General features: G+C 34.1%; 2 protein-coding genes across 2 annotated transcripts in view; both read left to right on the plus strand.

Moving 5' to 3' along the window:
* Window positions 1-26410, plus strand: part of LOC123673927 (cysteine-rich venom protein LIO1-like) — a 46469-nt gene that overhangs the window by 14962 nt on the left and 5097 nt on the right. The window contains exon 3 of the mRNA XM_045608697.1: window positions 17807-17898. Coding sequence (XP_045464653.1) covers window positions 17807-17898 — 92 coding nt within the window. The remainder of the gene's footprint in view (window positions 1-17806; window positions 17899-26410) is intronic.
* LOC123671154 (tigger transposable element-derived protein 4-like) lies at window positions 6666-8804 on the plus strand. Its single transcript, XM_045604851.1, has 2 exons — window positions 6666-7412; window positions 7473-8804. Exons 1-2 carry the CDS (start codon window positions 7018-7020, stop codon window positions 8692-8694), a joined length of 1617 nt encoding a protein of 538 aa, XP_045460807.1. The 5' UTR covers window positions 6666-7017; the 3' UTR covers window positions 8695-8804.

The raw sequence follows: 26410 nt of genomic DNA on the forward strand, positions 1-26410 counted from the left end.
GAGGTGGTTCGAATAGTATAGTCTTATAATTATTCTGTATTTTTTGCAATGGTGAAATATACTTTTCAAAAAAACTTTTTCACTGTACGTAACTACACCTTTTCAAATTGTAATTTAAAAAGCGTAAAATGTAATTGAGAATAGCAAATTGAATTTCAGAAGATCGAAATTGTAATTCAAAATTGGAAGTTGTTGTTCATAATAAGGAATTCAAAATTCAGTAAAAGAACTTAATATTCAGAAACGGAAATTTGTATTTCAGGAGAGTGATGTGTAATTCAGAAAAGGAAAAATTGATTTCAGATAATATAAATAGGAATTGGGATGTGCTCATTTGGAATTCAGATGCGATATTTCAATTTAGAACTGGTTACATGTAATTCAAAATTAATAAAGATAGCCTTGTCTATGTAACTCGCTTTGTTCGCCGAAGGGACTCCGCCCCTTGATCCTCGTCACTATGCCGGTAGATCCCTCACTGGGTATCGTCAAGAAAAAAAAAATTTTTTCGGACACCCAGGAACGTGAGCTGGCTTTAGGCGATCCACCCATTATACTCGGTATACTACTTTGATTCTAGGAGGGGTACTCCATATAATTTTTTCCTACGACCCACCGTTTGGCCCCTGCACACATGAAAATATTTCAGGCAAATAACTTTTCATTTTGACAAAAATGGTTGAGAGAAAGAGTATCAAAATTTCTATCATTAAAGAAAAAATCAACCCTCAAATATCGAGATAATAACTAATCAAATATGAGATTGTTCTTTCAAATTCTCTACAGAGCTATGAGACTTAAATGTCAAAATAATCCGCAACACCCCGTATACTCGAAAACCGCGAGGAGAATCGAAGGTTTGGAAGTTTCCCTGGGACCTCGGGACGATTTCGAGGGGGGTCCTATTCTTGTCATTTTTGCTCTAGATGGTCCCGTTTGGGCTGTGATTTTACGTTTCAAATTCGCAAAAAAATGACGAACGGCTGTATCTTCATTAGACTCGCTCTGCTCGCCGAAGGGGCTCTGCCCCTTGGACCTCGTGATTATGCCGGTAGATCCACTACTGGGTTTTCGTGAGGAAAAAAAAAAATTTGACACCCTGTACTCGGTATACTCTGCTTGATTCTAGAGTGGTATTCCATATGACTTTTTATCTTAGAACCACATGAGAATATTTGATGCAAATAAATTCTCATTACGAAAAATAGTTGAATAAGATAAGATTTGTTGTATATTGTACTGATAGTACCTTCCATTTAGTTCTGTTCTGAATTAGGTACATATTACATTATCTAAAATTGAATTTATAACCTCTGAAATACTATTTTTCTTTTCTGGAATATAATTTGCTGTTTCTGAAATCCACTATTCTGAATATAAACTTTTTTTTACAGAATTTCAACTTCATAATCTGAATTTCAATTTCGTTTTTCTGAAATTAAATTAACTATTCTGAAATTTCATTTTTATTTTCTAAATTATACTTTCCTCTTCTGAAATACATGTTTCCTTTTCTAAAATTGAGCTGTGATATTCTGAACTACATTTGGAAAAGGTGTAGTAACGAAAAGTAAAAAAACATTTCAAAAGGTCGAAGAATTTAAAAATGTGTCACTCTATATGTTGAAAAACTAATTTCCACATTGCCCTCAAGCGAGCTTTTTAAGAGATAAATTCCAATTACATTTTTAACGGGATGTATACATATTCAAATAAATTATCGATAAATTAATAATAGCACCTAGTCGAAAAAAGTACGAAGTATTCCAAATGTAAAACCTGTTCCGAAATGTACTTAGACAAGCATCTACTCATTATGAATTCGATATCAAAGTACTCTTATCAGCAATGCCATACAGAAATGTAAAATCCCCAAAACTAATTGCCTACTCCAATTATTTCCCGAACGATTAATCAAAAATTCAGCCATATGAAATGGGTCAACCCGTTGCCTAAAAATACAGTAGTGGTATAAACAGGAAATGTATAAAAAATCCCAAAAGAATGCGATCCGTAACGTTCGGTTTCCGGTTATCGATACCAGTCTGGATTCTTTGTAATTTTCTGAACAAACAATGTTATTTTGACTCGTCGAGTGCGTACGGGGGATTCCACAATAGCGAACTGAGACATACCGGTCCGACTTCTTATCGAGAAAATTTGAATTTTAAATTCGAACAACAAATGTTGTCTAAAAAAAGAACTAATTCGTTAAATTTAATTGAGTATCAATGTCGTATCCAAACAGATGGAAAACGTATAGATTTGAGCTGAATCATTGTGGTATTGAATTGATTTTAGATGTTTGTTTGAAATTATCAGCTACAGGGGGACATCAAGAAAACGTGATGCAAAGGTTCTTGAAAAATTGTTCGTTATATGTTTTCGATAAATTAATATCCATAGAATTATAAGAAAATTACCACGATTTTCCAGCTTGAAAATTACAATCTTAAAAAACGCTCATGTATATCATCAATCTCTGATTTGTGAGGGAAACAGTGGCGACTCTATTGGGGGACAAGGGGGGCCCGGGCCCCCCTGTAATTCTGCTGCCCCCCTTAAAATTTGACATACTAAGGCTAAAAGATAAGCAGAACTATAGTTTCGCTTCACCTTGCCCCCTCCCCCCCAAAACATATCCGGCCCCCTCTTGGCCACCCCTGTTTTTGAATGCTGGCATCGTTGATGGAGGGGAACATAGAACATAGAATTTGTCTTAAATTTTTCATTTAAAAGTAAATTCCGTATATCGAAGAAATGAAAATATTACAAAATGCGTCAGGAAAACACATTCGTGGAAAAACTCATTTATTTCATGTCATAAGTGAGAATTTCTGGCCAAAATCTCAAGAAATTATTTTCCTGGTGCGATTTAGTCGACATCCAATTTTTCCAGAATTCAAATTTCTAATTTTAGTAACCAGAATAGTAACACACATTGTCATGACAATATGGTTTTATTTTAATTCAGATTCTATTCTCACATTCCAGATTGTTCTCTGATATTTGAAATAATTTATTAAAATATTAGCATTTATTTTTATATTCCAAATTATAATTTTGTGTTTTATGATGTAGGACCTACTTTATATTTCTAATTGACAAAAGATAAAGGTTCATTCTGACAAGATAACTGTTGAAGTCATGTGGTATGAAAATATCTGACTTTGGTTGAGAAACTTTATCACAACCATCAATTGACTGCCTATACATTTCATATAGATAACCAATGTTGTATGAAGGACACACGTCCTACATGCGCTCTTCAATTTTTTTTTATTTCTTCAGTTCCACCTCACAAAAATTGATATTGTCAAAGTAATTGGGTATGTTTATTGAGGCTTTGTTCTCATTTTGAAATTTTGATTACTATGATTCTCGAACCTAGAACCTTTATCTCAATGCTACGGTTAAGTTGGTTAATGGACACTTTGGGTCCTACTTTGAGTTATATAATTGAGGCTATTTATATGTAAAATAATAATTTCAAGCTTTATTTGGAATTTTATACTGGTTGTGTCTCTAAAACCAGAAAAAATTCGAAAATGGTATTGAAAAAGTAGTCATCATTTCAGTTAGGGTAGAGATCAAAATTTGGAATTGATTGCTTTAACAGAACCATCGAAAATTCATGCAAAATACTGAAAAAATACTTATGCTTCAATAACTACAAACTCGACCCAGTATATTAACAATGTCGATAGTTATAAAAAATATCATGTTAATAGCGTCACCAGAAGCATGCCGAGCTTCAGGATGATCTGATGATCCAGTTGGAAATGATGAAATTGAATCGTTTCTCATAAATTTTGCATTCCATTCTGAGGAATTAACAATCTGATCGGAGATTAAAAAAAAAGGAATTCAGAAGCCGCCCTAAGTGACAATAAAATTCGGCAACGTTTAGCAAACCGAACGCCGATAAGCCTGATAAGTGCATTTGTTTTTTAGCGTCAATGACTCGTTAACAGCCCTAGAAACGGATTACGCGACATCTGGAAATTTATGAGTAATGAGGCACCCATGATGGTTTTTGATGTTAATTAAATTTGCCGGTATTCCTTCCTGTTTTTGCTGATTGAATTAAATATCATTCGGTACTTTGAATTTCCACACATGTGATTTTTGTTGATCAAGCTTGTAATGCCGCCTTAAATTTTGCCGGTTTAGGCGACCGCCTACCTTGCCTCCCCCCTAGCGACGGCACTGCGATGATCGTATCATCAAAACCCCTCGTATATATAAATTAACCGTCAACAATGACATCGTAATAAATCGCATCCTATATCAATACACACGAACACAAAAGCTCCTGATGCCAAGAAGTTATTCTTTTTGAATTTTTCAATTTTTAAATTCGAAAGTACTCTGAAATGTAATGTATTGCTGGTTCGTACTCATTAAGTTCTTTTATTTTTCAATAAGAAACCGCATTTTTCCAGAAAATGTGTGAATAAAGTAAAGTGTATTTTGTTTATTCAATTAGCAGATTTCACACTTTCCAAAAAATAAACTGTTCTGATTTCTGAAGAGGTAAATTTCTTTTTTTTGTATTCGTATCCTCGTAATATGTAAGATAAAATCCGTAAAGAACTGGCGAATTCAAATATGATTGAGCACTAAGATTTTATCATTCAACACATGATAAATATTCATAATTTCAACGGAAGCGAACGAATCAGCTTGTCAAACCAATATCCAAACATAATATACGGCATTTACGTCATCCGATTTCCCAAAGAACTGCAAATAAAGTGAAAATATCGAGGTATATCTTCAAAACAATATATTAGAGTTGATCTTAAGATTGAAAAAAAAATCATAGACGTTTTATTCTAAGAATTACTATAATAATATATTATACAAAATGTATCTAATGGTTACAAGAAAGACGTCATCAACGGCATCAATAGCCGAAGAACAAGATAGGTACCGATAAAATTACATCCTCGTGTTCTTTGCGAAGATGAATTTCGCGTCTATAATTTTCTTTTTGAGGTCACCAGTGTCAACGTCTGCAGCCCACAGTTATCTCGCTATTAATATCCAGTCTTCAACGTCATTCGAAGCCAATTAATCGCAACAATTATTATTGATGCTGAGAATGGACTTTTAGCCCGTAGTTTAGTCTAGTTGTCCGAGACAATTGTAGTAAATATTTCCTTGTTCGCTCTTTTGAATGTTTGTGGTTCGAGAGTCCTTCCAGAGATTTTTTTTTATAGGGATCAACAGGGAGTTTGAATTTTGGTAACTCGATGAGAACATACATTCTAGGGATCCTATGAAATTGATGAAATTTATTGTATAAATATTCTCGTGATCTGCCAAAGTTTAACTACCCCTTTCTCTTCAGCGTTCTTGAGATCCCACCACTTTTCAGGATGAGTGAAGCAATTTCAAACGTTCTTCTGGTTTACCGCCCTTTTCTACCACATGCATGAATCCAAAATACGTTTACTTCTTCATTTTTAATTTTAGAAAAACCGTTTTTCAGCCTTCGACAAGACTTTTTGTATAATATTTTCATATGAAATATTAATATCCATTCTTAAATAAAAAATTAATCTATTTTTCTTTCAATTCCAAAAAATTAAAAGAGTAAAGACTTTCCGCAATGATGAACTCTTTGAAATGGAAAATAGTGAACACCTCATATGAATAGATGTTCTTTAGCGTAAAATAAAGCGTAAATATTAATTTTTGAACTGAATCCAGAAACGATATGTACTCCTCTTAACATATTTGTTGAAAAGAGGAAAACGTTCTGTACATGAAAAAAGACGATTTGACGGAGATTTCTTCTGAATTACAACTAAAACAGATCCATTTTGATTTTCTCTTTACTTTCACTTGATAGATGCTTTTCAATTTATGGGTATTTTGAGCAAAAATCACCAAAAACAAATAATTTCGCCATTTTCAAATGTTTCATGACAGTACATGTACTGAAAACAAACAGTTCAGCAGGAAACTTCAGAATTTCATGTAAATGAATAATGGAATGGATACGTTAAGGTAGTTCAGACGGAAAATTCAAATTCGATTGCAGAGTCATCTGCGATGAATAGTGAAAAATTGTGGGTACAAAACATTTTTTACAGTAGATACAAGTAGATTCATCAAGCCAAGTAGCTTGACATTTTAATCAACTACTTGACTTGAAAATCAAGCTAGTGAAAAATTACATACTTGAGCTCGACTTGATTTTAGATATTTATTGCTTTGACTTGATATCAAGTTACTTGAAATTTCTTGAGCTTGATATAAGCACGGCATATATTTCTGCAATCTCGTCCGCAGACTAAATAAGAGGATTCATCGAGCGCCGAGAGACTGAAGCATTCGCTAGTGTGACTTTATTAGTAGTTTTCTCACATTTCTATTGAATCTATTGGTAGATTTTGGTAGTTTCGGAAATATCTTTCAAAACTTGTATTTTTTATCAACGCCAGCATCTTCAGCTCTTGTTGAAAGACAATTTTCCAGAGCTGCTCTTACAGTTACGAATACCAGCAATAGGTTAGGCGACAAATCTATAAGATGCCTCATGTATCTTAGATCCTGGATGGAAAATTATGAAATCAAACAAAGAAACTTTATTATTCTATTTTTTTCATTTTGTTATGATTTATAGTCATTTAACGTATGTCTCTACAGTCGAACCTCTATAACTCGAACCTCTATAACTCGAACCCCTCTTCAACTCGTACTCTCTGAGCGTTCCCTTCACATTCTCGAAAATTCCCTGTATTTCGACCTCTATAACTCGAATTTCTATAACTCGAACACCTCTTCAACTCGAACTCAATGATGCGTCCGTTCAGAGTAAAGATCTCTTTAAGTCGAACATTCGAAAACAATCAAATCGGAGTTTTGGCTTCTTGCCACAAGGTGTCAGCGTAGCTGGCTGAGATGCTCGCGTTACCGACATTTTAGGGTATTCCCCCAACCAAGTGTGAAATACCGCGAATGAAACATCATAACAATAACACCAATCTGATTCTGGAATGAAATATGTTTGGAGTTGGTGAGATGTCGAAGCCGCGTAAACTGAAGTCTTTAACGATCGGAAAGAAGTTAGAAATTTTAAAAAAAGTGGAAAATCGTGTCAACAGAAAAATCATTTGCCAAGAATATGATATTCCGAAAAGTACATTATGCACTATAATAAAAAACAAAGATACAATAGCTAAGTTTGGTGCAGAAGTGAATAACCCTTGTGTAGTGAAGCGAAATAAGCCTAAGAAGAAAGTGAACACTGCATTGATCAAGTGGTTCGAAGCTTCAAGAAAAGCAAATTTGCCAATCTCAGGGCCCATTTTGCAACAGAAGGCATTAGATTTTTCCAGAAAATTGGGAGATGAAAATTTCAAGGCTAGCTCGGGATGGCTTGAAAAATTCAAAAAAAGGTAATGATTCTTATTGTTTCTGTTCGATACATGAGTACATGTTTATTTTTCCCGTTTTAGACATGGTGTATTGCAAAAAAAAGCGTGTGGGGAAAGTGCTGCTGTTAATCAAGAAGAGTGTGATAACTGGATTCGAGATGTTCTTCCTACAATTTTAGCTCCTTACGAAGCTGACGATATTTTCAACGCAGATGAGACTGGGTTGTTCTTCAAATGCTTACCAGATAAAACCTTAACTTTCAAAAATGAAAAATGTTACGGAGGCAAATTATCCAAGGAAAGGGTGACTCTTTTATTAGCAGCAAATATGAGTGGCAGTGAGAAATTGAAACCTGTAATAATAGGGAAAAGCGCAAAGCCACGATGTTTCGCAGGAGTGAAATGTTTACCCCTTACTTATTACAGTAACAAAAAGGCCTGGATGACGAGTGAGATATTTGAAAAGTGGTTGTTGAATCTAGACAAACATTTCCAACTTCAAAATCGTAGAGTTCTATTACTGATTGACAACTGCCCTGCTCATCCAAATATCGATCATCGATTGAAGGCAATAAAGTTGATTTTTTTTCCACCCAATACGACATCAAAATTACAGCCTCTTGATCAGGGAATTATAAAAAGTTTCAAATTTCATTATAAACGCAGGATCTTACAAACAGTACTAGATGGATTTGAGTCCAATGGCACTATCCCCAAAATTGATCTCTTGGATTGCATTCATACGTCGGCGGCAGTGTGGAGAGTAGATTTAACCCAGGAGACTATTCAAAACTGCTTCAGAAAGGCTGGTTTTGGGACACATAACTTCTATGACTATGAAGACGAACTGCCGCTATCAGAATTGAAAAAAATTATGACCAGTGAACAAAAGGTAGCTTTAGATCTCCAAGAGTCTGTTTTTAAATGTTTGGAGGTATTGAATGCTGATGATAAGGTTTCTTTGGAGGAATATATAAATGTGGACGTGGATCTTATAACAAGTGAAAATCCTTCAGAGGATGAGATCTTGGAATATGTGAACAATAAACAAGAAGACTTGGAAAATTTTTCAGAGACCATACCTGAAGATGACGATGAAGATGACAGTGTAGGAGCTGCAAGACAAAAGCCTTCTGACGCTGAAGTTGCTAAAGCAATTGAAACCATTCGGCTTGCGTTTTCAATGAATGAGGCTGCAACTGATGACGATTTAACTCTCATATTCGAAATAAGCAAGAAATTTGAAGCCTATCGTCTAAACAATAAAACATTTAGGCAAACTTTAATAACTGATTTTTTTTAATTCGTTATTGTTTTAAGATCATATTCTAGTTTGGATGATTCAAGTTATCAGAAATGAATTTTAGTTTGTTATATTATTATTATGAGGTAATAAATTTTTTTTGGAAAGTATGTGTTGGATATTTCTCTAAGTTGAACTCTCCATAACTCGAACTTTTTTCGCTTTCCCTTCAAGTTTGAGTTATAGAGGTTCGACTGTATTTCAAAAAAGTTGATTTTTTCGGTCCTTTTATACAATAAGTTCAATTCCATCATTTTTTTCATTGATGTTACACTACACAAGAAAACTGCTAAAAATCAAGTAGATTGATATGATTCAAGTACTTGATAAATAAATACTTGACTTGGCTTGAGATTGAAAAACTATTTGGCTTGTAAGTATCTTGTATCTTGAAAATCAAGCCAAGCCGTGAATCCCTATAGAACACGGATCTGCTATGAAAAAAATTTAGATTCCCATTTGAAATTTCAAAGTTGACATTAGCCTCCTTAAGGACGAAGTAAATGGAAGAGTTTTTAGCATAAGTAGACTTCCCCCAAAAAACTATAAATCTTTTATTAGGAACATTTTTCCGTAAGACGTTACCTTTTCGAGATTCACCCGGTATTCACTTGCCTTTCATCTTGTTGCATCCATCTGAAAGTGATAAATTCCTATTCTTCATCAAGAACATTAGATAAGAGAATTACAAGGATTCTGAAGTGATCGTATACAGTCACCGAAAATTCTGATTAATTCTGGGATTTTTTCATAATCTAATACAGAAGAAATGATTAAAGGAAGCTGTTATCGAATTCCTTTGTAGGTACTTTGCATATCTAACAAGTTCATGTTGAATTTCCAAATGAGTGTTATAGGAAACTTAATAATATATGATACAGTTCTTATCGGCAATTAATACAGAAGCGATAATGATTTCAGTGCAGTGGACATATTTCAATCAGATGAAATTTTCAGAATTATGTCATTTGTTATTTTCAATGCACTGAGAATATACTTTTTTCTCAAATCGTTCAAAAATGTTTACTTTGTCGGATCAAATTCGGACCACAAAATATGCTTATCCAATACTCTGCGTTTTCTGTTAGGAAAAATTCCTTTTCCAATCTAGACCGTCAAAATTTATCCCCACTGGTTTTTCATATAAAGGGTGTTTTTTTTAGAGCTATAAAACTTTAAATTACAATAAAACAACGAAGGATTATTCGATTGATAAGAATTGTATTTATCCGCAAGATAATCTTGTGGCATTACATCTTAAATATGATTTCTGGCATATGACCGCCACGGCTGGCTCGGATGTAGTCCAATCTGGACGTCCAATTTTCGATGACTTTTTCCAACATTTGTGGCCGTATATCGGCAATAACACGTCGAATGTTGTCTTCCAAATGGTCAAGGGTTTGTGGCTTATCCGCATAGACCAATGACTTTACATAGCCCCACAGATAGTAGTCTAGCGGTGTTAAATCACAAGATCTTGGAGGCCAATTCACAGGTCCAAACCTGTGAAATTAGGCGGTCACCAAACGTGTCTTTCAATAAATCGATTGTGGCACGAGCTGTGTGACATGTTGCGCCGTCTTGTTGAAACCACAGCTCCTCCTGGACATCATGGATGTTCAATTCAGAAATGAAAAAGTTAGTAATCATGGCTCTATACCGATCACCATTGACTGTAACGTTCTGGCCATCATCGTTTTTGAAGAAGTACGGACCAATCATTCAACCAGCCCATAAAGCGCACCAAACAGTCAGTTTTTCTGGATGTAACGGTTTTTCGACATACACTTGAGGATTAGCTTCACTCCAAATGCGGCAGTTTTGTTTGTTGACGTAGCCATTCAACCAAAATTTAGAAATAAAATTGCACTTTTTTCAAGCGTTGTTCAGGTGTGAGTCTATTCATGATGAATTGCCAAACCAAATTGAGAATAAATCACTTGACAGCTGTAAAATCGGTCGCCCTCTTGAACAGTAATGCCAACTTAAAGTTATATACCTCGAAAAAAAACACCCTTCATATATACTTTGGATTTGATGCTTAAAACCAATTCACATTAAGAACATACACTCATTGAATATACAGTGTGGTCCAACAAAAATTTAACACCTCAATTTTCCTGCTTTAAAATGGAAATAACAGCGAAACTAGTGAAAGAAGTAATGTGGAATTCATCTTGAGAATATTTCAAAGGTATTTAGTAGTTATGTTGTTGACTAACCATTGAAACAATGACATCTTTCGAAAATATTGACCTATTTCAAAAAGTACCGCAGATAAATGATGACAAATGGGGTTCTCCTAGCGAAAAATTAACGAGGGTTATCGACCGATCGTGCACCATTGACTAACCCTGTAAAATCGATAAATATAGAGCGGCTAGTGAGAAAGAGAATTACGTTCCTGGTTATATTCAAAAATTGAACAAATTACAAATTCGAGCATAGAATAATGAACCTTCTTAGCGTTCGAGATATGTATCCAATAATCATATTCCTAGCCCAAAATTTACAATAGTCATCGATCAATCGAGCACTATTGACCCACCCTTTATTACCTGAATGATCAGCTACATTGTTGTTTTCTGCTTCGGTAATAATAGTATTAGCATAATCCCCTACTGATGTTTTATCCCTCTACGAATGTATTATCTGCTATGTCCACTTTATTCCTGAAAAATTTCTCAATATATATTACCATCTTCTATGCCTCTTTAAATCTGCCCCAGCATTGGACCAAAATTGTTGCAGATGATGCAAATAATCTCTTGTGTATTCAATTTTCATATTCATTGAGAAAATACACTACCTTTATCATTTGAATATTCAAGAAAAAGTGACAACTTTCAGAATTTTCCGGATGGCATGCAATGTATTTTTTCTGGAGAGGCATATAAGTTTTATTTATCACAAAATATCTTGATTTGTTTGTTTTATTATCATGAATTTCCTCTTCGATAAATCATTTAAATTGACTTTATATAATTATCACAACAACGCCAAATTTTCGGTCGTATTTCGCAAATTCAACATCATCAGCCCTGTCCATTTCAATTATGTTTTTCAAAAATTATAATGGATATTAAACCGAAAAAAAGGAATGATTTTCTATCTGTATTTCACAACCATAAACGAGTCGATAGAAAAAGTGAAGATTTCATATAGACAATGCAGTTATAACCAAAAATCGTTATTCATCTCAACAATCCTCAATTTATGTTTATGTTGATTACGATTTCAGAAGAAATTGTATGTGTACGTCGTAGTGAAAGCATCTTCCCAACTCCAACGTGTTTCAGCCTCGGACAACAACAATTTACTTTGCTATTCAGGAAAATATAGTTTTTACTACTAGATACACAATGTATTATGTACGTACCTACTAAACTTTTAATCAAGCAAAGCAATTCAGCTGTGACTCGAAATTGAGGGAATATTAGCGTAATTTAATAAGCAATTTCAGCACCTACACAACCGAATTTACATTTTAGTGTGCATTCATCTCCCGAGAAAATATGATGCTTGTAGCTCCATAATTCATATCACCATAAGCGACAACACAGTTCGGTTCAATATAATTGGTTCAAGATCTACAAAGGTACAGGATGTCTCTTGATAACGTGCTAATATTTCTATTTCTTTAATTAAGATCTTAAATCCTCCTAGATTAATATGAGGTTTATTAAACCTAAGAACAAATTGGAAAACGCCATCGAAACTTCAAGCAGTATACCGAAAAAAAAACTCATGCATGAGCCGATTGGAGACCACAAAACTGTAACAGGCCAATTGAAAAGTCCCCGGTCTACCATAGTGAAACACATTTTTTTTTGGCAACATTCGATTTTATTATTCAACATATTTGCCTTCGAGGGCGATACGGCGATTATAGCGATCTTCCAACTTTTCGATAGCATTTTTGTAGTACGATTTGACTTTCGCTTCGAAAAAGGCTTCAGTTTCGGCAATTACTTCTTCATTGGCGCCAAAATTTCTTTCCAGCGAGCATTCTTTTGAGGTCTGAGAACAGGAAAAAGTCGCTGGGGCCAGATCTGGCGAATGCGGTGGATGCAAAAGCAATTCGAAGCCCAATTCATGCAATTTTACCATTGTTTTCATTGATATGTGACACGGCGAATGTCTTGACGAAACAGCATCTTTTTTTCTTTAAATGGGGACGATTTTTAACGATTTCATCCTTTAAACGATCCAGTAATGATATATAAAGATCGCTGTTGATGGTCTAGCCCTTTTGGAGATGATGAATGAATTTTATACCTTGCGCATCCCAAAATACTGCTGTCATAATCTTGCCAGCTGACTGTTGTGTTTTTCCTCGCTTTGGATTCGGTTCATCGTGTGCAGTCCACTCAGCTGACTGTCGACATCGAGCCATATTTCATCCATTGTCACATATCGACGCAAAAATTCAGGTTTATTGCACCTAAACAGCTTCAAAAACTGCTCAGAATCATTAACACGTTGTTGCTTTTGATCGCTCGCGCGGCACCTATTTTCTACACAGCTTTCTTATGTACAAATATTCGTGAATGATATGATGTACACGTTCAGATGATATCTTCACAATGTCTGCTATCTCGAACAACTTCACTTTACGTTCATTCAAAATTATTTTATGAACTTTTTTGATTTTGTCGTCGATGATGCCTCTTTTGGGCGTCCACTGCGTCCGCCGTCTTCGGTGTTCATTTCACCACGTTTAAACTTAGCATACCAATGGTTGATTTTCCTGGCGCAGTCCCCGGAAACTCTTCATCAAGCCAAGATTTTGCTTCAACTATATTTTTCCTTTCAAAAAGAAATATTTTATCAGCACACGAAATTCTTTTTTTTCTTTCTTTTTTCAAATAACAAAGGTAGCTACACTCACAACGCAATATCTCACACACTAATGGTCGGACTTCTCTCAAATTTTGACACGTATCGTTTGAAGGTTGGTACTAACTAAAAATCTTTTAATTCTTGAGAGACCAAAGGCAGAAATGTACAATAGAGTTTTTCAAGAAGACGGCTGGTATAGCATCTTTTCAATAGTAAAATCTTCTACACTATGTGTTTGACCGATAGCCCCTTTTGCGTTTTTTTCAATGTTCATATTCAAATTCAATTCAATTCTTTGATCGATTCGCAAAAAATTCATAAATGTACATCTTTACATAGCAAATCTTCCAAGGCACATTAGTTTTTATGAAGAAAACACTAACGAGTGAAGTCAGGATTTTTTAAGCGCTTGTTGATTCATGCGTCAATTACTCCTTGGATACCACATTATACCTTTTTACGTATAGTTATGTCAGAACCGTATCTAGGTACTATTGCGCGTGTGGCAATATATTAGACAGCGCCCCGCATTTTTGAAGATTTCTTCTCATCCCTTATATTTTCTTATAGTATTTTTCTGTTCATAATATATGTCATATATTTTTGTTTTGCTGATCTTGTGATTATTTTAGACTTCGCTAATTCTAGGGAAGGCTAGCAATATTTTAAATGTTTCTAGATTCCTCGGCATCGCTCGTTGCGAGGCTTATTCATGAAAACAGAGTTGTTATCTTTCGAATTATTTCGCCTGGTGCTCCAATATTTTTCTTTTGATATTTTTGGGCGCCCCTGTGGACCTAGCGCCCGTGACAAGTGCCACCTTTGCCACGCCCTAGATACGGCCTTGAGCTATGTGGTCTCTATATGTGCAATTAACGCATAAACGATCAAGAACTCAAAGGCCTGCCTTCACATCAGTGCTTTCTACATTTTTTACTTGCAAGAATAATATGTTTATTATGTCCCCAATAATTTATATGCGTTTTTCAATTAGCTATTGTGTTTCAATCCCATACGATACTGATAATTATTTCTGCAGGAAAAGGAAATTGCATATATTATATCGCCAATGCGATACGGAAAGGCATACTTTTCTCCTCATTAGATACTGTAGTTTATGACAAAGAAGATGAAATAAAATAACCACCCACACTTGAATGATAACGTTTTGACACTAATCATAACTAGGCACAACGAGTCTCCAAGTTTAAACATCAGTTTTCTACATTTATCCTGAAGAATGAATTGTATAATAATCAATAATTATTATGAAGGTTTTAACAAAATAAAATTTGATACAATTTAACCAATAAATATTCCATATCGCTAGCCAAAGGAATTAAGAATGCACTTGTTCCAGGGCTATCATTTGGCACAAATATTTTAGTGAAAACAGATCCGACTGATCTGGAATTCTGCATGTAGATGTATCAAGACAAATCCAAACTTGATGCAAAATTTCATCGAAGATTTCGTCATCACAAAAATAGAAAATTGATGCAAAATAACGAAAAAATCACTCAATATTTCTGTAACATGAGAGGTAAGCCTGAATTGAGATATTAAAAGTTAAGTAACGCTACATTTGTTGTTTGAAAAATGGATAAAATGAGTTTTGTGTATTGATAACACGCTGTTTTTTATTGGGAGAAAATACTGTGCAAGCAAACGAATGGCTTGGTAAGTGTTATTTAGACTCTACTCCGGTTAGAAGGTGGTAAGCTGAATTTAATTTTGGCTCTAGGGAAGACGTTATTCGGAAGCAAATACGAATATTTCTACAAAACAACAGGGTGTCCCAATTTCTATGTTAACTGAAAGTATCTTGAGAACTATAGGTCTATAAGCGCTTCAAGGGCCTCCGATCTATATTTCCGAAATAATAAGATTACAGAAAGCAGATCATAGATATCTTGATTCATTTTCAAGTTACAGGGCTTATCTGAAAAATTACTGTCACAAATATTTCGCAAAAATCTTGGTTTCTGTTTCCCTATATGAGCTAATCTGCAAAAATGACAATAGAATAAATTTCATCTCATATATACCTATATACAGTTCTGTAATCTCCAAGGTCACCACAGACACATGATTGACGAGCTCTCAAAAGCTCCTGACACCAAGCTAGCGTTTTTCTTGTATATATTTATTCTGATTTCGATGAGGAGTAAAAAAATGTCTTCATTTCCGGGTTCATACCTTCCAGGAAAATATTCCCGTCGATTTTTTTTCGATAATTTAAGATATTCTTCCAGATAAAGTTACAATCAACCTGCTTCCTTGAAAATCCATCAATGTCGATGTATCGTAGTTTGGAGATGGAGATAATACGTACGACATGATGAACATCAGGTTAGTAGTTGATTCCCTGATATTGAGGCTATCAATTATTTCGATATGTCTAACAACACGTCTACAGAAAGTAATCTAGAAGATATGCACAGCGATAGAACTGAAATTGGTACTGGGATTTCCGAAGAAAATAAAAAGGATGATGGAGATTAACAGAACAAGGTGAAAGAAGGTTAGTGGAAAGTAGAAGATGAAACCTTGACCTAGAAATAAGAAGTATCTCATGTTAAATACTTGAATTTATTTCCAAACTGTTCTCAACCCCTAAAATGTAATCCTAGAGCTAATAAAAAATTATAATTAAACATAACTGTGATTAATGTTATTTTCATCAGTTCAGTTTTTTATTGGCGTGAATTCAGGACAGACAAGCATACATACTTACATTAAAAATCGAGGTAATCATAAACAAACTCCAATCAATTCAGATTCGAAGTAGTGTTAGTAGTAGTAAAATAGCTTCAACATTCAATTAACATTTATTTAAAAGAAGTTGGCCGATGTTATATATTCCTATAATAGTACTTGGTATCATTTTGATTGTGTCTAGGTGCAATAAAAGAGTTACGTCTCTGTTCAAGTAAGGTGAATCTTTCAAGGCTATCGTTAATCTATACTCCATTATTGAAAAAAAAATTGGTTGTCATGTAAATTCAAATTTACAAAAAAATTGCTAATTCGAGCACAATACAGCAGCTCATCAAGTTATTTTTTTTGTAACAAAATGACCTTGACTGAAATCCTTTTCGGAGATGACAGCGGATGTGTTATCAAAAAACATCGTTGTCATTCAATATATGAAATAGTGATGGATCTGATTCCTTGCTTCAGGCATACCTAAATTTATCTGGAACAAACAATATACATTGAACTTCTTACTACCCATATTTCCAAAAATATATTTAGTATACTACTATCTCGACTACTATATACTATAGTATTACCATAGTATAAGGAATCCATTGGTATGACTAACCAACATGCCCATGACAGAAAAAGTTACATGATGCAGTGTTTTTCTTTCTTTCATGCGTGAGATAATATTAAACGTACCTTTTAAGCCTTGTTGACATTAAAATGTGCTTCAGTTAGTACAATAGGATTTCGAAATTAAATAAGACAAACATTTCTATCAGACAATTTATCATTCGATAGTGTGACTTAGATTGCAATAGCGAATTCTATCAGTACAATTCATTTTAATTTCTTCACACATTTGAACCGATATCTTAAAAATAACAAATTTAATGTTTCCCAACCCGCAGAATTGTTCTTAGATTATCAACGAAGACTTCAGATAACCTCAAAGGAAAAAGTCATGCGGTGTCAAATAATATGACCTTATAATGGATAATTTACAGAACCCTTTAAAATTTAAGATATAACGCTCCACCAAATTGTTTCTACAGTTTGGTGCCATTTTCGTTCACACACATTGAACACATACATCTGTGATTGATTTCCAATGATAAGTGGGGAAAAAAATTATATTTTTCTATCATGAAATTTTTAGACGAATTATTTGCTCCCCAATTCCAGTTATTTTGGTCCGAGTCTATCGAAGGAAAAGGAAGCTTTTTGATCTTTCGAATCTTGTAGGACATGCGCAAACGTGAAATTCCCTGTTTTACATATCTGCTCTATTTCGATGGAATTTGTTACATTAATTCAATTATTAATTCATTTATTCATTTATTTCTTCATTCATTCATTCATTTTATTTATTTATTCATTTATTTTATTTATTCATTCATTAATTTATTTATCAATTCATTAATTTTTTAATTTATATATTTATTCATTTAGTTTCAACAATATGCAATCTATTGATTTGATGCTGATGGTATTAAAATTGGTAGCATACTACGAGTCTGATTTTGCTGAATTATAGTATAGGTAAATATGAAATTTTCAGGAACCAATGTGTTACGAGAGCAAACATAGCTTGCTGTGGAAGGCTGATTTTTCAGCAGTTAAGGTCGAGGAAGCATACTGCCACATCAATTGGTAATTTTTTTTTTATAGATCCAACCTCGTATATACTCATTTTCACAGCATTACGCGCATGCACTATTAAGATAATCCATTACATCTAATTTTAAAAAGTGAAAAACACGAAGTCGACAAAAAAAATCTGACAACCATTATTCTATTTTAAGCTCATCATAAATATATTGGACAAGTCACTGTTTTATGTGATAGCCTTCCTGAAAACCATTTCGCGCGTTCACGATTATATTTACTTGTTCTAGGAAATGTTTAATTGAACTTACATAGCTTTTTCGAATACCTTGGATAAGCATTTCGCAATTGTTATTTACAGGGTCTTTCAATAGTGGCACGATGTACCATATCTAAAATTGACGAAGATATGGAAATCTACCTTCTTATAGAGTTACCTACTTATTTGAGCACTAGGTACGTATTAAAATATTTTCGGTCACACAGGGTGTTTTTTTTACTGTTTCTGTTTCTGAATGATAAATAAAATATACTTTTTGGGCGAGTCTTCACTAGACAAAGTTGCGTAGTGCGCGGATTATGGTGTTTTGTCCCGAGGTCACTGGTGGACTCTTCAGTTAGGCAATCCAACGATCTCTGCCTAAGACACCCTCTCACACCATCGTGGAGAGGTGACACTGCTGCAACACAGCGGCTCCCTTAAACCCGTCAGGGCCGCATTAAAGTTTGGCGCGACACCCATAACGCCACCTCTCGAGCAGACAGAGTCACTACAACTTCATAGTTCATATCAATCCTCACTTCGAAAATATTGTTTTCAAGATATTCAACAGGACACAAGTTTTTTTTTTCAATATTAGTCACTCCAAAGGTTTAATACCATAAAGTTATTCCTTTTGGAATTCATTTCTGGTCAAAACGTGAGTTATTGATTCAAATTGATCATTATCCGGTGAAGATAGAAATAAATTAAATTAAAAAGCACTGACTTAAAGTCAGGGAACGCTGATTTTCGCTTTGAAGATCAAGGAAATGTATGAAGGTATAGATGAGATCCTACTGAAATTCGGCACTAGCAAACGAGTGAATATTTTATATGTTTATTCAAAATTACTTACAAATTTTTCCCTCGGAGAGTACTGAACTGTACGAGCTCAATTGGGACATAAATGACGAGCGCTCAAAAGCTTCAGACTTCACGTCTGCGCTTTCCATGAACTTTCCATGGTTCAAAATCCGCTATTAACAGAAAATTTTGCACGAAGTTTAGAATTGTCATTCTATATGCTCATAACGCAAAATTTCAAGTCGAATTTGTTGTCATGGAATTATTAGGTTTAATTTTCGATATTCTACTTGAGTTTCTATGGTAACGTTAAAATTCACTTTAAAATGGTGATAATGTTGCTGTCGCAGGTCGCAAAACTAAAGCACATTTACGTCGTCGTGAGAAAGCTGTCCGCCGGATAAGTTAGTGATGTGAAAAATTGAAACCGTGTGCGTCACCCAAGAACAACTCGGAATATTGCTTCTGTAGCCCATATAGTATTGATGAGAATATTTTTATCGATTCCTCGTCGATATTTGTAATTTAGCTATGATAAAGAATTTTTTATGGCCGAAATTGGAAAATGTTGGTGTGGACAAAACGGCGCTACGCGCCAATTGCAATTTTGCTATAAAAGTTTCCTGGCCGTGTTATTTCTCGAAGAGGTGACCAGTTAGGTAGATTATATCTATCAAGTATGCTATATTTTTGAAAAAGTAATTTTCATCTCTATCGAAATATGTAGAAATATAGGGGGTATTTTATTTGAAAAGAAAATTCATGAGGATATCTCATGTTTAATCAGTTTTCGGAGAATTTAATTAACGTCAATGAATTCTACGTAAAACGTTGCCTCTAGAATGTTTTTACAGGCATGAAAAATTTTCAACAGAAGAAAAGTTGCAGCAATATTTCGAAAATGATAATTTTTGAAAAACACCCTGTAACTATGTAACGATAGCTATGGAGTTGCAGTTTCTGCCAATGACTTCCTCATGATAATTATCCCTGAGATAATGACATCAATTTTCCTCTATATAAAGGGTGTTTTTTTAGAGCTATTGAACTTTAAATTGCAATAAAACAACGATGGATTATTCGGTTGACATGACTTTTATTTATCCTCAAGATAATCTTGTGGCATTACATTTTAAATATAATTTCTGACATATGACCGCCACGGCTGGCTCGAATGTAGTTCAATCTGGACGTCCAATTTTCGATGACTTTTTCCAACATTTGTGGCCGTATATCGGCAATAACACGGCGAATGTTGTCTTCCAAATGGTCAAGGGTTTGTGGCTTATCCGCATAGACCAATGACTTTACATAGCCTCACAGAAAGTAGTCTAGCGGTGTTAAATCACAACATCTTGGAGGCCAATTCACAGGTCCAAAACGTGTCTTTCAATAAATCGATTGTGGCACGAGCTGTGTGACATGTTGCGCCGTCTTGTTGGAACCACATCTCCTGGACATCATGGTTGTTCAATTCAGGAATGAAAAAGTTAGTAATCATGGCTCTATACCGATCACTATTGACTGTAACGTTCTGGCCATCATCCTTTTTGAAGAAGTACGGACCAATGATTCCACCAGCCCATAAAGCGCACCAAACAGTCAGTTTTCCTGGATGTAACGGTGTTTCAACATACACTTGAGGATTAGCTTCACTCCAAATGCGGAGTTTTGTCTGTTGACGTAGCCATTCAACCAGAAGTGCGCTTCATCGCTAATCAAAATTCGCTCATGAAAATCGGGAACAACGGCAATCTCATTTTGGGCCCATTCGACTAATCTACGCCTTACTTGATGATCGTTTGGCTTCAATTCTTGCACGAGTTGGATTTTATAAGCACGCAAACCAAGATCCTTCCGCAAAATCTTCCATAAAATGGATGGACACAGATCCAATTCCTGTGCTCGATGGCGGATAGACTCATTCGGGTCTTCCTCAATGCTACGCTCTACAGCAGCAATAGCTTCTTCTGTACGCACCGTACGGCGTCTCTGGGGATGCGAGTTATCAATAAGAGTAAACGTGGTGCGAAAACGTTCCATGGTTAATCGAATTAACTGCTCTGATGGACGATTTTGTAGACGATAAAATGGACGTAGTGCGCGATACGTATTCCGCACAGAACCATTATTTTCGAAATAAAATTGCACTATTTGCAAGTGTTGTTCAGGCGTGAGTCTATTCATGATGAATTGCCAAACCAAACTGAGAATAAATCACTTGACAACTGTTAAATCGGTCGCTATCTTGAACAGTAATGCCAACTTAAAGTTACATACCTCGAAAAAAACACCCGTTAGTATAGAAAGACTACTTCTCATTCAGAAGTGTCCAATTTTGCCTATCCTGGGACATCCACAGAAGTGATGTGTCATGTATTGAAGCTAATTTAGATTATTGTGAATCGATATTGTCGGTTCATTTCTGTATTTTTTTTGTTTTTTTTTTCATCTCATTTTGCACTGTAGCTTGGTTTTTTTTTTATTACTTAGTTAATTATTTTCTGTAATTGGGTGTTTACCTGTTGAAAATAAAGATCTTATCTTATCTTATTATAAACAGTAATGCCAACTTAAAGTTATATACCTCGAAAAAAACACCCGTTAGTATAGAAAGACTACTTCTCATTCAGAAGTGTCCAATTTTGCCTATCCTGGGACATCCACAGAAGTGATGTGTCATGTATTGAAGCTAATTTAGATTATTGTGAATCGATATTGTCGGTTCATTTCTGTATTTTTTTTGTTTTTTTTTTCATCTCATTTTGCACTGTAGCTTGGTTTTTTTTTTATTACTTAGTTAATTATTTTCTGTAATTGGGTGTTTACCTGTTGAAAATAAAGATCTTATCTTATCTTATTATAAACAGTAATGCCAACTTAAAGTTATATACCTCGAAAAAAACACCCGTTAGTATAGAAAGACTACTTCTCATTCAGAAGTGTCCAATTTTGCCTATCCTGGGACATCCACAGAAGTGATGTGTCATGTATTGAAGCTAATTTAGATTATTGTGAATCGATATTGTCGGTTCATTTCTGTATTTTTTTTGTTTTTTTTTTCATCTCATTTTGCACTGTAGCTTGGTTTTTTTTTTATTACTTAGTTAATTATTTTCTGTAATTGGGTGTTTACCTGTTGAAAATAAAGATCTTATCTTATCTTATTATAAACAGTAATGCCAACTTAAAGTTATATACCTCGAAAAAAACACCCGTTAGTATAGAAAGACTACTTCTCATTCAGAAGTGTCCAATTTTGCCTATCCTGGGACATCCACAGAAGTGATGTGTCATGTATTGAAGCTAATTTAGATTATTGTGAATCGATATTGTCGGTTCATTTCTGTATTTTTTTTGTTTTTTTTTTCATCTCATTTTGCACTGTAGCTTGGTTTTTTTTTTATTACTTAGTTAATTATTTTCTGTAATTGGGTGTTTACCTGTTGAAAATAAAGATCTTATCTTATCTTATTATAAACAGTAATGCCAACTTAAAGTTATATACCTCGAAAAAAACACCCGTTAGTATAGAAAGACTACTTCTCATTCAGAAGTGTCCAATTTTGCCTATCCTGGGACATCCACAGAAGTGATGTGTCATGTATTGAAGCTAATTTAGATTATTGTGAATCGATATTGTCGGTTCATTTCTGTATTTTTTTTGTTTTTTTTTTCATCTCATTTTGCACTGTAGCTTGGTTTTTTTTTTATTACTTAGTTAATTATTTTCTGTAATTGGGTGTTTACCTGTTGAAAATAAAGATCTTATCTTATCTTATTATAAACAGTAATGCCAACTTAAAGTTATATACCTCGAAAAAAACACCCGTTAGTATAGAAAGACTACTTCTCATTCAGAAGTGTCCAATTTTGCCTATCCTGGGACATCCACAGAAAAACTTCAGGTCTGGCCGTGGGCTCTTGAGCTTAATCCAATTTTTCTTCTATCACCAAATGCAGATAATCCTTAATCGATATCCATAGTAATTTCTATTTGAAGTTACAGAATAGGGCTGACTGTGACGAAATGATAAAGCGATATGTTCAAGGAACAAGAGCTAAAAAATTGAGAAAAATCGTTGCGCCCTCTTCCATGATCAAGATCGCTGAATGAGGCTCGTCCAATGTTTGATATTTTTCTTCCTGTTCAAATTGACATCCACCACTTGACAAATGAAATGCCCACTCGTAAATTTTTCAAATAGTCACAAGGAAACTCTTTGACGTGCGGTATTAAGATAGCTTTCCAATCTGGCGACACTCATATTTACGCATTTTTCACTCATTATCGTTTTTCTAAAACACAAGAAACGATAATACATAATAGTTTAGCCTTTCATTCATCATGTCGACACCTTTGTTCTCAACAACTAATCTTCAAAAACTCATTCATTAAATAATATATATTGTTTTCGTATATTGTTCTCCATATGAATAATCGCCTATTAATAAGCTTGCCTGTTTTTTAAAAGTATTTCATTACCAGATCTCCAGTTCTTAATACTCCCACGCTATCGAACACGATGAAATTTGCTCTGATTCTTTTCTCTATTTATTTTTACGAGTTGTATAGTTTTCCACAAGAAGATACGATCAATAAACCAGAAAGTTGTGCTTCAGATCAGACTAGATGTATTTTTGGAGTTTACGGTAAGGCATAACTTCTCTTCAATATGTCTAATATTAGTTTTTGAAAATCGCCTAAGAAATTATCCTCATGTTACATTGTTCGGTATATATTTTATGTTCAAAATTTCGATAAAAATTCGTCGTTTCATGTTTTGTATTCATATTTTTCAATTCTTTGATTTTATACTTTTAAATTCCTTGAATAAATTACTCAAGCTAGAGGAATATTTATATTTTCAAGAAAAAGAATTTTATTTGAGTTTCTTCTACAACAAAATGTTGGAAAAGTGGTATTTCACAACGAAGAAGGAAAAGGATTATTTTATATTTTCTTTGTATGAATCCATTTTTTATCATTGGCATTAAAAATTCAAAGCGACTGACCAGTTACTTTCCCAAAAACTCTCCTACACTGATTGAAGTTCACTACTCAAATAATTTAGGGTTTTCACAGAAATTTATTATTTCCACTTCCATCCTTGTTTTGATTTGTGCACAGTTAGTAGATATACCATAAACCGGCATCATTTGAGCGCCTGATCATCTTTACATGCAGCAACACAACAAACTCTTCATCAAACATTTAAATTTAATTATTTCTATTGTTACCCAAGTGTACAAACGAATTTCGCGGAAATTATAACCCACAAATGGATTTTCAAGGGTGCATCTCGCGAAGAAGGGTGTGAATTTGAAAAAAAAGTAGATATTGAGCAAAGGTGATTTTGAAAATCACTTAAGCCCTTGGAAATTAGGTTAAAACCACCAAAATAAGATATTCTAGGAAATCAAACTAAAATGAAGATGATATATGTAGATAAACGATAATACTAAGGCAATTTGGTTTAATAATACAAAAATGTTCAACAGTGCCTGAGAGGCTTTCGTATGATTATCGATATATACTTACAAATTTAGTTGATAACAAATAGAGCGTGTGATTCAATGTTAAATAAGGGTATTCATCCTGATTTTGGACCGAAAGATCCAAAGAAAATGATTTATAGGTGGATGATTTCAGCAAAAATCCAACACAGAAAATTTCTTTAGTCGCCCCAAGCGTTGTTGATTTCAGATGTTACCATCAAAGGGGCCTATAGATTTATTGATTTGAAGTTATATTGAAACACCTATAGGGTTTTTCATAGAAGCTTTCAATCTGAACAGCCCGATATCTTGAGCTGTCACACTTTTAAAGCAGGCATCTTTTAATATTTGACAAGTAAAATTACGACAATCCTAAAAATGGAAGGTACACGTTTCAACAACGCATTGAAATTGTTAAAATTCACTACAAAATGATGAAAATTTTGGAGTTATATTTTGCAAAAGTAAAGCACTTTTGGGTCGTCGGTTAGCACCTTCGCGGCCGGCAATTGTCGCATTTGGAACAAATTTATTGTTGAAAAGCCCCTCCATTTTCAACACTGTTTGGTGCAATTTTTGAGCTGGTGGTGCAATTGGACCTTACTTATTCGAAAATGAGGCTGGGGCAACTGTTACGGTGAATTGATCGCACTATCGAGCTATGATTAATGATTTTTTATGGCCGGAATTGGAAGATATTGATATGGATGGTGTTTATTTTCAACTAGAAGGCGCTACGTGCCACATAAGCAATTTTGCAAGATTATTTTCACACAATTGGCCACCGAGTTCTTGTAATTTAACGCTCTCAAACCATTTTCCTTGGGGCCTAACAAAAGATAAGGCTCCACAATCCATTCAATAGGTACCTTAAAGATGGAATTCGTAAAGTTATCAAGACAACAAAGCCGCAAACGTGCGAATTGGTCATGGAGAATTTGATTACCAGAAAATGGTGCTGCAACTAAAGCCATAGTGGCTACGATTTTTTTCAATGTCAAAATGAAAACCATCATTGAAAAACTCGAATAAATGTATCATTATTATTATTATAACGTGATACAGAGATGAAGCTTAGCCTTGGATGTTGGACAGCTTATAAAGCTATTTTCTAACAAAGTTATTTCCTTTCGTTTAAAACGGAACTTTCTACTAGAAAAAACTAAACGAGATATGTGGAAATATAAACAAAAAAAAACAATTTAAGTTTCTTAAATGCGCTTCTTAATTCGCTTATAAATGCTCCTTCTGAATGAACCAACTATGAAAATATGATTCTCGATGTGATTTAAAAAAAGGAACATTTATCATGTATTGTTAGAAACCAACCGATCACATTGCTTTATGAGTATTTCCAATTTTGTATGCATCCGCCAAAATGATTGTCATGCTGTAACTTCTATAGATTTCTGCAGATGAATATCGAACCAACACGGTTTAAATTTTACATTGAATAGTTTTCTACCAGTTAAATTTTTTTATCAATTTCTCGATATTCATCTTCACGGATACCAATCGATTTTGGTACATTACGTTCAATAAGAAACCTTCGGAAAACAATTTCAACATCTCCTTGAAATTTTCACACACACACTTAACTTTTTGGAATATTCAGAATACAAATATCAAATGAAAAAAAAACTGTCTGTCTTCCCTTTTTTCGGAAGGGTTATTCGCATGAACTTGGGTACTAAATAAATTTCAATGTTCCTCGCAAATCGATACTACTATTCATAGCTACAGAAATTGAATAGACATCATTTTGATAAACTTCGTAATATTCTTTAGTAGATAGAAGGAATAGGTGACATAATTTGCGAAAAAATACTGTTCGCAACAATTGAACAGTTAAATTACAAATGAAATTTTTTTACTAAAAACGTCTTTCGAAGATTCCTTTCAAATCGTCTACTTGATATTTCTTTGTTATATCATTTATGATGGGTTTCATAAAACTTTTATCGTGGTAATTTGCTCGGTTTGTTCAGTTTC

The sequence above is a fragment of the Harmonia axyridis genome, chromosome 1 (assembly GCF_914767665.1).
Source record: "Harmonia axyridis chromosome 1, icHarAxyr1.1, whole genome shotgun sequence".
NCBI lineage: Eukaryota > Metazoa > Arthropoda > Insecta > Coleoptera > Coccinellidae > Harmonia > Harmonia axyridis.